Source organism: Fundulus heteroclitus, chromosome 5, assembly GCF_011125445.2.
Source record: "Fundulus heteroclitus isolate FHET01 chromosome 5, MU-UCD_Fhet_4.1, whole genome shotgun sequence".
NCBI classification, from domain to species: Eukaryota; Metazoa; Chordata; class Actinopteri; order Cyprinodontiformes; family Fundulidae; genus Fundulus; species Fundulus heteroclitus.
Genome location: NC_046365.1, coordinates 24,110,520 through 24,122,838, shown reverse-complemented (window position 1 = coordinate 24,122,838; position 12,319 = coordinate 24,110,520). Strand labels below are relative to the sequence as shown.

At 39.2% G+C, this 12,319-nt stretch overlaps 1 protein-coding gene across 1 annotated transcript; it reads left to right on the top strand.

The window, feature by feature from the left end:
- The first annotated feature begins 2,416 nt into the window (after positions 1-2,416).
- On the top strand, positions 2,417-12,319 carry as3mt (arsenite methyltransferase). Its single transcript, XM_021310790.2, has 11 exons — positions 2,417-2,536; positions 2,811-2,853; positions 5,850-5,977; positions 6,048-6,198; positions 7,357-7,493; positions 7,575-7,644; positions 7,748-7,829; positions 10,102-10,233; positions 11,515-11,654; positions 11,727-11,849; positions 11,935-12,319. Exons 1-11 carry the CDS (start codon positions 2,520-2,522, stop codon positions 12,040-12,042), a joined length of 1,131 nt encoding a protein of 376 aa, XP_021166465.2. The 5' UTR covers positions 2,417-2,519; the 3' UTR covers positions 12,043-12,319.

The following is a 12,319-nucleotide window of genomic DNA, read 5'->3' as shown; positions in this document are numbered from 1 at the left end:
TTTGAAGAATGGAGTAGAAAAATTGAGCTTGTGGCTCGCACCATATGGAAACTCGAGGTGAAGGATTGCCAGTCGGGGTTCCTGCATTCTGAGCAACCTTGAAAGAAGAGTAAATGACTTTTTTTTTATTCAGGAATTTTAGGGGGGCTAATACATGGGTGATTTGGTTACAAATGGGAGAGTCTGAACTAAATAGAAGCCCTTTTGAAAAGTTAAAGGACAATTGGAAAAGAACAAATGTTCATCTCTACATGGGCTGCCCTTGGGATGGGCACCAGCAAACCCCCCACCACCCTATAAAGAACAAGCAGGCTACAGACAGCGAATATTTAAGTGTGAATAGGGGGGAAAAAAATCTCCCAACTAGTTTGAGAAACGCAGAATAACTTTACACAAAGAAACTGAAAACTGCAAAGGAATCAAGAAATGGTGTTGGATTTTATCAGCCGTGTAAATCAGACCATCATTTGCACCAATTGCAGCAGTAACATAATTTTTTCTAAATCAGGACAGAGCTGGAGGTGCAGTATATCTAATTATCTTATTTAAGTGGGCAAAATACTCATTCCATTGGGAGAAAATCTTATTTGCCTGCTCAAATCAAGGACAAATAAAGTAATTACAAGAAATGTAACTTACTTTTAGTCCCCTTGTTGCAGTCTATATAAACAAGATAAGATAGTCTTTATTGATCTCACATGGGAGAGATTCACTTGTCACATCAGCTCAATAGTCAATCAATAGTCAGGAGAGGGTGCCAAAAGTAGGAAAAGGTGCATCAGTTATATACAGTCTATATTCCCAGGATCAAAAAGAAAATGAGAAAAAAAATAAGAATAAAAATACAAAAGAAATGCAGATGATGTCATGTGTACTTTCACGGTTAAATATATATGTATGTATGTATGTATGTATGTATGTATGTATGTATGTGTGTGTGTGTGTATATATATATATATATATATATATATATATATATATATATATATATATATATATATATATATATATATATACACACACATACATATTTATTGACATATATTCACTTGGTGATAGCAGCAGAAGTTACCTCTTTCAGGATCGTTGCACAGGTTATAGCACAGTGTATTAAATAGATTATTGCACATTAGTTATTGCCCAAAGTTATAACAATTGTGGTTAAAACGGAATCGACAAACCTTTAAAAAGATAGAACTTTGTGTATAATAATCATTAAATACCAAATTAAAAATGTCTGAACACAACTGAATGCATCAGACTTTGATGATGTTCTAAAATACTAAGCGCAGCAGGTAACATGAGAGGTAGAGTCGCGTATGTAGTCAAGAAAAAAGAACATTAACTAACACAGGCTGCTCTCCTCTGCTGCTCGGAGTCCAAGGCCCTCCTTTACTAGCATCTGATCTTTCCCGGTGGGTTGTGGATCCACAGACATCATATACGTAGACGCGTCATAGGGCGCAGGTTCGCACGTCAACGTCACCGCCATATTGTATGTGGCAGAAAAAATTTGAGTTCTGTTATTGTGAACGTGAATCAGAGAAGATGCCTCATTCCTGTGCTGCATGGAAATGTATTCTGGCTGATTTCACTACTTGTATCTGGCCTCTATAAACTAAGGCTGCACCATGTTGCAAAACTGGACACACTAAAGCTGCAGAGTGGCAACACAGGCCATATATATATATATATATATATATATATATATATATATATATATATATATGTGTGTGTGTGTGTGTGTGTGTGTTTTTGTTTGTTATGAATATAAGGATCAATTTGTTAAATCTAAACATTGTGGTCTTCATTATTTCATAAAACCGTGTCACATGTGAACCTTTAGGAACAAACTTTTTGGGGGAGCATTAAAGAGGTAAAATTAATAATATGAGGGAAAAAAAGTCCTAGGTCAATAAAGTAAAAAAAACACACAAAAAAAAAAAAAACACAAAAGTGATAATGTTATGAGAAAAATGTCATATTATGAGAATTAAGAGGGAACATTTCCAGAATAGTCACAGTTTGCAGAATTATTTCACTCCTGGAGTAGTAGGGCCAGGTTAGATTATTTTAATTATTTTAATTATTTACGAGAATAAATTCAGGAGAATGAAGCTAAATGGATACGAATATAACTTATATTACAAAACCTAAAAATACTACGAATACAAAGTATATTCAGAGATTAAAGTCCCTCTGATACTGTTTAAGTGACTGAGTACCTGCAGATATGCCACATTTAACATGGCGGACGCTCTGACGCATCGCACCATAGGCAGAACCCGCCCAATGACGCGTCTACGTATATAATGTCTATGGGTTGGATCAATGGTAAATCTTTATGGCATCAAAGGAAGCGACCTCATCAAAGTTAAGCTGGGTTAACCTTTCGGACTGTGGTTTGGGTAAACGTCCAGCAGGGGGCGCAGCAGAGCAGGAAGTGGAATCCAGCTTGTGTTTTCAGACGACACACAAGTTCACTGGTTAGGCTTTAAACTGTGTATGCACTCGTAATAATGGCTCACAACAGCAGGTAAGGCTTAATGTTCCTGTGTTCTGTTTTGAAGCTCATAGTTAAGCTGGCGAGAGTCTGTTCAGGTTTTAATATCCATGTGTCCCAAAACAGGGACGCGAAATCACGTCAGGATAACATTTATTTAGTCTCTCTGTCCACTGTTCATTATTCTGGAGGTTTTCCGTAACAACAGCTGTCCGTTCAGTCCATTCAAATGCAGCTGCAGTTACCGTCCGGACTACAACGTTGGCATGAAAGTTAATTATTAACCTGTTTTTTTTTCAATGGACAGTGGCAGTGGTTTCTCTGACAGCAGCGTTCACGTGGATGTTAAGGTAATGTGACGTCACCCCCTTTCCTTTTTTCTTTCTTTTTTTTTTTTTACCATGTCCTACGCACTGATCTCTATTTATTCATTGGATTGCTGTTTGGTCCGAAAAACTGAAGTCACTGGCCGCCATCTTTCTACTCCCTACTCAGAACCACTGAGCTATATAATACACTGGAGTCAGTGGCGGCTGGTGCTAAAAAAACTGAGGGGGGCGCACACAAACAAACAAATGAAAAACAAACAAAGCAAATCTTAAAAAATAGCACTATTTGAACATGAATTTTGCCCTCCTTTCCTTCTGCCCAGCAAATTTCTCAATTATATTCTTAATTGTTAAAGTCAGTCATCTCTGTGACTAGTCTTTTCTCCATTGACAACATGGCCAATGCATTCAGCCTGTCCTGAGTCATTGAGTTTCTAAGAAAAGTCTTGATTCTTTTCAGAGTTGAAAAGCACCTTTCAGCTTTCAGCTGTGGTCATGGGTCTGGTGATGAGGATCTTCAAGAGCGTGACAGTTTCTGAAAAGACTTCTTCTAGATTGTTTTCCTGATTTTAATAACATTTGCTGCCATTTTTTAAGGCTGTGTTATGAAATGTGTTACAGCATTTTTGTGGGACAAGATTATACAAAATTCAGTAACCAAATGTTTTATTCCCTATTACCCATAAACTTCAGTACAACTTAAATAATAAAATATCTTGCTGACAAACATTACATCAACATACCTACACAGCATAGACACAACTAAAAGGTATTTCTAACTACAAAGCACATCTTCCTAATATATTAAATAACATTACTATAAACCAGTGTAACAGTGATTTTCCACAACAACTCACCTCTGCAGCAATCCTTTCATGGTCTTCTACACTGAGTGTCCGACGCTTCTTCACTGGCTGACTACTACCTACACTGCTTTATCCAACCATGGAGTGGAGAGATCACTTGCCTGCTGCTGAATTTGTAAATTCCAAGCTCCTTTATCCGGTCCAAGCTCCTTTATCCTGTTTTTTTTCTTCAAGTGAACGCTTTGTAAAAGCATTTTTTTGTAAAGACAAAACAGAATTTTCTCTCATTTTGAAACTACTCAACTTTGCAAGCATAACCGTGAATCAACCTAAGGAACTGCAGCTGAGCTGAGTCGAATCGGGGATTGTCCAATCACACGATGTTTTTAAAAAAATTAGCCAGTACTGACACTCTACCAGTAATGACGCAACAGAATAGGTGTGTCCGGGACGCAGAGCAGTGCGCCCCTGTGAAAAAACCTAGATAACCAATTAAAAGTCAGCCTCAGATCACGTGCTTGCCAAAGTTGACGCGGCTACATTCACTCCCATTAGACCGGCGCCCTGCACATAGGAAGTGTGCACAATGTGAGCAATTAAATAGAATTATGTATTTACTATTTTAATAAATTCTAACATGTCTATTGGACACACAGTATGAATAAATACATTTCTAAGTACTTTGCAGTTCAGAAATCATTTATTATCTAATCTAAACGATTTAAAGGGGGCGGCGCCCGAGCGCCCCCTACTGGCCAGCCGCCACTGACTGGAGTGCTGATTTAGCCGAAAAACTGAAGTCACTGGCCGCCATCTTGCTACTCCCTACTCTCACAGAACCTCATAGGATTTGGTTGCAACAACAATCAGTTTTCTGGCTTTGTGAAAACGTTTCACAGGTAGTTTTACAGTCAGTGGATGTACTAACACTATTAAGTACTAGGAAATTTTATATATATATATATATATATATATATATATATATATATATATATATATATATATATATATATATATATATATATATAACATGCAAAATATTTCAGCACATGGCTTTCTCAGTACTTGATAGTTGTAGTTCATAACATTAAAGTATATGGCATTTGACGTTTTAAAAGTCTTGGTTCCCCCCCTGAACATTGAGAAAATCATCGTTGTTCGATGCTGTAGCGCATGTATTCCCTAGTTACTGTATGAAAATAGGGAGTACCAATATGGCGGCTGGTGGCTTCACAGCGATGTGTATTATATACGACCAATGCGCAATCCAGTGAATAAATAGAGATCAGTGGTCCTACGTTTACAAAAAAAGAGGTAAAAGGTTCTGCCATGAGCTGCTAGTCCTTTCAGGGGTTGCCAGTTTCCAGCGCAAACATAACGTAAAAACCAGAAAATGCACTAAGCACGGTTGATAGTGAGGATGTTTCACTTATTTTATATTTGTTTATTTATATTTTATGTCTTAAGTTTAACAATGTGTGAGGAAAAACTAAAATTTTGTTTATTCATTCAGTATTTAATCCGGGTGGCGCAATAAATTATTATAGTGAGCGGCCTCTTTTAAAATTCAGCATATTGTAAAAAAAATAATAAAAATAGCCCTTAGTGTTTTGAAAGACCCTCTTGATAAAAGAAAAACTCAGGTGTTTAAGAAAATGGCCACTTATCAATTAGTCACGAGTTGATCGAATATTTACAATCATAAAAGGACAAACCCACTTTACTTGCTGTTTTTGAAACCTAAAATCATACCAGGTCCACCGGTGATGTAAAGATTTTCCTCTTCCCTGGGCTTTAGTTTTAAAAGTAAAGACGGCACACCTGTAGGGCTTTAATTTTAGATCCTTCAGCCACATTTGTCCTACTTTGTCGGGAACCAGTGACACATAACCCACTGATGGCAGGAATAATCCGTCTTTAACGCACTCCAACTGAGACCGCAGGTGAAGCTTCATCTGGTTAAAGGTCCAGGGCACAAAACGGTGCAACACGTAGTCAAGTCTAGATGCAACTGAGCTTCGAAAGGCTAGGTCTGCAGTTATCATAACATGCAAAAAAAGCTTGACACCTGGCCAGTTACATCAGAAATAAAGCGCACTACATATGATGTGGTACCAGAGCAAACTGCTTTGCTGCAGCAGCAGCGCCGCACGAAATAAGTTGGATAAAGGAGACGATTTGCAGCCTTTGAGCTTTTCTTTGTCAAAGCAGGATTATTATGGGAAGAGGCTCCAGAAGACCTCGGACCTGAAGACAGGTGCCTGTGTAGCTCCGGCCCAGCCTCTCCCAGCCTTTGTTCGTGAAGCCCTGAAGAAAGTTCACCCCGAAGTGACTGCCAGGTAATAAAGGAAGGGCGATGCCATTTTTCCCATTTTCCTTTTTCCGATTGACATGTTTCTGATTTCCCAGGTACTATGGTTGTGGTTTGGTGGTGCCGGAGGGCTTGGAAGGCTGCAGGATACTGGACCTGGGCTGCGGAAGTGGAAGGGACTGCTTTATGTTGAGTTTGCTGGTTGGGGAGAAAGGTCATGTCACTGGAATTGACATGACTGAGGCCCAGGTACCGAGCATCAGCATTACATACCGCCACAATGACAGATCTCAGTCCAAACAAAGACAAACCCTTCTCCTTTAAGGTGTTAAAGCAAGAAATGATTTACTTTCTAATAAAATAAACTGTTTTAAAAATGGGGATATCGTTCTAGAGGGGAGCTGACTTTAAAAATGTCGTTCATCAGGACAGTTTGAAATGTATGAGGGTGCCTACACACTCTGGAAAAGTCTGGAATATATACATAAGTTTGAAATGCAATTTGAGTTATTTTCCAAGTAAGTATAAGTACAGAATAATGAAAAAAAAGGTTACTGAAAAACATTACAATCCCAGAATTTATTTCTTATTCCATTATCTAACAAATTAAAATCAAATATTTAAAATCAATGGTTTTTATATTGATTTTACTCACATGTTAACCTTGATTTTTGGTTTGAGTTATTGTCCAATTTTATTATCATTTTGGTTTTTGACTTACCAACAGAATATATAAATACAAACTTATTATAATATTCAAAAAGGTAAATTTTATTGGTGCCTTTTGGCCCCTGGATCCTTTCACTTCTGGGTTTTAAGCACGACTCAACGTCCTTGAACAGTGTCTGTAGATTTCAACTGAGGAAGTTTATCCAGATGCCATAAAAAGTGTGTTGTTTCATGATTTGTAAAGAGAAAAAAAACAATAGATTAAAAACAAGGAGAAAGTACTCAAACATTTATAATGTCAATAAAACTATTGAGAAAAATGTAATCTGGAAAAATACAGAATTCTGAAATGAAAACGTTTTTAGGACCTAGGATTGCATTTCTTTTATTTTCTGGAGTGAAGCCATGAAATAGTTAGAATGTGAGCAAATCTAAAACCTAAATCAGTTTTGAAGAATACAAAAAATACACATTTTAAATAAATATTAAGAGGAAGACCAGCTTGCCAGTAAAAGAGTCAAAATACAGACACATTGTTTTTCTTTCTGTTTCTGATTGTACTGTGAGAAGCGTAAACGATTAAAGTATGTGAACACGTTAGAAAGAACTGTTAATAGGCTAAATGGGAAAATGTTAATAATATGAATGCATAAATAAAAATAGAACATAAATACAAATGTTCAGGTTAGATGTGCAGCCTCCATCCTGAAAAACTCAGATATCGTTCTTCTGCTAAAGCTCGAAGTGGCCAGAAAATATACGGATTATCACATGAAGGAGTTCGGCTACAAGGAGCCAAACGTCAGGTTCGTCCAGGGCTACATGGAGGCTTTAACCGAGGCGGGGCTGCAAAAGAACTCCTTTGATATCATCATGTAAGATCTCTTCCTCACTTCATCAGTCCTCCTCGTACTACTAGCTGTTTTTGACTCTGTTGAATTTTGATTTTTGCATAGTTCAAACTGCGTGGTGAACCTCTGCCCAGACAAGAAGCGGGTTCTGGCTGAAGCGCACAGTGTACTCAAGGTGCGCAGCTTTATCCTTGGGACAAATTTATTTCTTTTTATTTATTTAGTTTTTGGGTGCAGGTTGCTGTAATATTTTCTACAAATATTGTTTTCCTGCTCAGGATGGGGGTGAGCTGTACTTCAGTGACATCTACTCCAGTGGAAGACTGACGGAGGAAATTAAAAACCACAAAGTGCTGTGGGGTGGGTCACGTTTATTCTGCCGCCTGAACTAAATTAGAATGTAGTCTTAATAAAGGTTATTGGTTAAAAATCTCCCCAGTTTACGACCAAAGTAAACATTTTCATTAGTTTGATGATATGTTAGAAATACAATTCTGTTAGAAATCAGCCTTTTTTGTGATCTTAAAAGCTAATCTTTCCGTCTGGGTTTGGCTAAATTACCCAGTTTCTGTGCGAACAGTGTCCCGATTCTGACGGCTAAAAGATTAAGCTGCATAAGTAGTTAGTGAGAGGTTTGTTCACGTGTTTTATTTATTTATTTTCAACTTTGACAGCTAAGGCCAACATTATTCATACCCCTGGCAGGTTTAGATTCCAAATTATTCTCATACAACCAAAAATGTTTGTATCTGACAGGAAATGCAAAAATATAGTAGGAGGATTTTTTTTTTTTTTACATTTTATTTTAAATGGCAGGTAAGAAAATAATAATACCCTTGTTATGATCTGGAGCAGTTTATTTTTTGCTTATAGTGATATTTTGACATTCATGTTTGGTGATGAGCTCCAAATCGTTGAGGTTGGAAGGCCTCTTTGCAATCACCCTAATGTTTAGCTCAGAATCAGCTTTAATTGATACATTTCTGCACACACACAAGAAATCTGACTTTAGTTCCACTTGGCTCAAAATGAAGACATTTTAAGCATAAATATCTAGAAAAGGAAATGATTTTTATTTATTTTTTTGTTGTAAATATGCAGATATATACTGTGTTTTTAGAAAAGAGGAAGACATGGTGCACATAAGCATGGTATCAGTCTGGATACTCTGACTGTTTGGGTCATCAGAGAGACAGCCTGGGGGAAACTGTGTCTGCGGAGGCTGGTTTTAGCAAAGAGCGCTCAGTAGTGCCAACCTGAAGGTGAACATCTAAACCGTTTGTATCCAGGATGTGTGAGGTCTGCAGAGATGTCAGCCGCCTGCCTCTTGATCCTTAACCTGTGCAAGTCCTGGACGGAGGAAAGGCCAGCCCTGAGGACCCTCTCTGCAGACCTGCATTTGTATTTCGGACCTGTCTTGTTTAGCGAACCACATTAGTGTTTGTCCACCACAGACGTAGGACAGACTGCATAAGGCATGGGTTAAAGTTCTCCGTCGCCGCGACGGATTTCTGTCAATTGGAAAATGAGGGCAGACAACAGATCCACTTGAGTGCGTTAAGCTCCAGGCGGTTCTCACTGCAGTGGGGGTGATTGTTCTTGAGCGAGAGAAGATGCTCCCCAGCCTCGCCTGCTGCTGCCGGTCATTCAGGAACCTGGTGGTCCAAAAACGGGTGGAGACGGGCACTGTGAGCTGGGTGAGCCTCTGGTGGAGGATATCTGGGTTGGTGGTGTTGAAGGTGGAGCTGAAGTCCACAAACAGGACCCTGGGTGGTCGATGTGGAGCAGCATGAAGTGTAGCCCCAAGCTGGCTGCATCATGGGGCGACTGTGGCTCAGTGGGTGGTTGTCTTGCAATTGGAAGATTGTGGGTTTGATTCCAGATTCCTCCTGGGCACATCGACATGTGAGTGCCAACCCAGAAAGCAAATTCCTGCAGGGGGATCCGCACCTGACTACAGACATCATGGCTAACACCTCCATAGGTTCTCTATCAGATTCTGGCTGGGCCACTGCTGAATGTTAAAAGACTGATTTAGTCTTAACTGTATGTACAGAATATTTGACAACCTTCAAGAGTGCTGAACCTTCTCTTGCTTTAACATCATAGCAACAAGTTTACAGGATTTTCAATAAAAAATTTCAATAAAGTAAAAGAATCAATGAAAAAAAAAAAAGCATTAGTCATCTATCGGCGCTGACACATAAATGATTGGTGCGAATTCTCCAAACATTTACTTGAGCATTTTAACCTGGAGTTTATCTGATAGTATGCAGACTTTATGCTGTTTATCTTTTGGAAATATTTTCTGAGCTCAACCATTTTACTTGAAACAAACACCAATAACCTTTTTTTGTTAGCAACAAGGTTTACATATAATTCTCTGGGTTAGTTTCTGGGTGGTAGTTTTATTACCAGTTAAGATGATTTTTTTTTTTTTTTCTCAGACCCTCACAGTAAACATACTTTGGGGTTTGAACGTGCATGTTTTCTAATGCTGTCAGCTAAGCTCAGCAACAGTTCACCACACTCCTGCAGAATGGTTGCGTGTAAAGTCATAAAGTCTTTGTGCCATTGTTGCCGCAGTCTGTGAGGAACCCTCACCTTCATGGAAGTTGGGTTTTCGTTGCAGGTGAATGTCTGGGCGGAGCCCTGTGGTGGAAGGATCTGCTGCAGCTGGCTGAGGAGGTGGGCTTCAGTCAGCCGCGGCTGGTGACGGCCAGCATCCCTACGGTTGACGACGAACAGCTGCGAGACATACTGGGTTTGACATGGTTTTCTGTTACTTATGGGTCGTTTGTGTGGGGTTTTGCTGCATTTGGTCGACTGTTCCAATGTTATAAAACTAAGCTGAACAGAAAAAGTTGCAATGCCACAGTTTGGGAACTGTTAATAAGGCTGTGACATCATCAGTTGTATGAACCGACAATCGGCTGCATTTCTGCTCGACAAGTGAAACAGTAATGACAACAAAACAGGATGTTATTTCCACTAATTTACCTGACAATGGGGGAGGCGGCCCACAGTATCACAGATCCTCCTCCATAGGTCATGCTGGGCATGAGGTACCCTTCCAAATGTTCACACTGCAAAAACTGAACTAAAAGTAAGTAAAATTGTCTTAAAATGAATGTATCTGTCCTTGATTTAAGCAGGTAAATAAGATGATCTGCCAATGGAATAAGAGTTTTGCACTTAAAATGGAAACAATTCATCTCCATCATCTTATTTCAAGTGCAGGGTGTCTAATTATCTTATCTTAGGGGTCAAAATACTTATTCCATTGGCATATAATATTATTTACCTGCTCAAATCTAGGAAAGAAACACACATTTTAGGAACATTTGACTTATTTTTAGATCCGTTTTTGCAGTGCATCCTGTGTCTTACAGCAGACCCTCAGTCTGTTTGACCAAAGCTCCAATAAACTCCCGATTATATCACTGAGCAAACATTACATTTGGATCCTGATCTATATCAATAATCCAGGTAGAGAAATACAAAAAAAAAAAAGAAACTTAATTAGACAGGTCCACTGAGGTGCAGTCATTTGTGTACAAAGAGAAGAGGACTGGGGGTTCTTCTTCTTTGTTGAAGTGTTTCGCCTCTTCTCTGAGAGACGTCTTCACGCATCTTTCCAATGCTGGTATTACGAATATGACTCTCAGCCCCCAGGGAACAATAAGTGACCATCAGAGCACAGACGACCATTCGGTAGCCTGATGGTCCTCTTTTGCACGTAAACAACCAGCTTTGATTGTCACACTTAAATTTGTTGATCAACTACGCAAAGGTACAAGACTGAGAAGAGACAAAACGTTCCAACAAAAAAAGCATCCGTGAAGAGGACATATCCAATCCCCTTTTTGATTACACTTTTATATTTGAAAGGATAGTTTGTTTTTTTTAGCATGCCTCCCAAATAGCTGGAATGCATGTGTGCCAGGATTTGACCAAAAAGAAACATTGCACCACAGTGGACCTACACACACGAGTGGATTTCATTTATTTGATTAGTTTATGATACTTACATGTGTTAATACAGGGGACTTCAAGTTTGTTTCGGCCACATACCGTCTGTTCAAAGTCCCTAAAGGCAACGCCGAGACCTGCCAGGTCATATATAACGGAGGCATTACCGGGGCAGAGGACCGCTTCCAGTTTGACAGTCGCTACACCTTTAAGGTCTGTATGTGTCCTGCTTGACAACTAAAGCTTTTGTGTGTAAACGATGCTAAACGAGGCTGTGTTGAACAGACCGGTGAAGTGGTGGAGGTGGATGGAGAAGCAGCCTGCATCCTAAAACATTCCAGGTTTGCAGAAGACTTCACTTTCCAGCCACCAGGGGGCTCCTGTGAGCCTTGTTGCGTCAAACCTAAGGTCAGTGTCATATTCCATGCTCTGGCTTATTGCGTTTGTATTCTGCTCTCCTGATGTCTTTATTGCTGTTGCATTATTGATGCAGGCTGACACGGTGGATCCTTTTGAACTGGCCCTTCAGTCGGGCAGCCAAGGCCTCGGTCCAGCCACGGGGGGATGCTGCAGCACAAAAACTGCTGACTGCTGCAAATGATCGCAGCCCTGAGGAATACAGCAGCATCCTGGATTCCCAAGTATAGTAGCAGTTTAGCTGCTATGTAGCTGCAATGTTTAGAATCATATTCCAGATCATGAGTTTTATTTGTGCTTATTTCATGCACATTTCCGTTTTCTTTTCTTTTGTCGTTGCAAAGATTAAGCTGAAACGGTTCAGACGAATAAGGTACAAATTTTATCCCAATGGTAGATCATGGTGGACATTTACTGACTGATTAAAAACCCTAAAATAAAGATTTAAAAAAAAAAAAAAA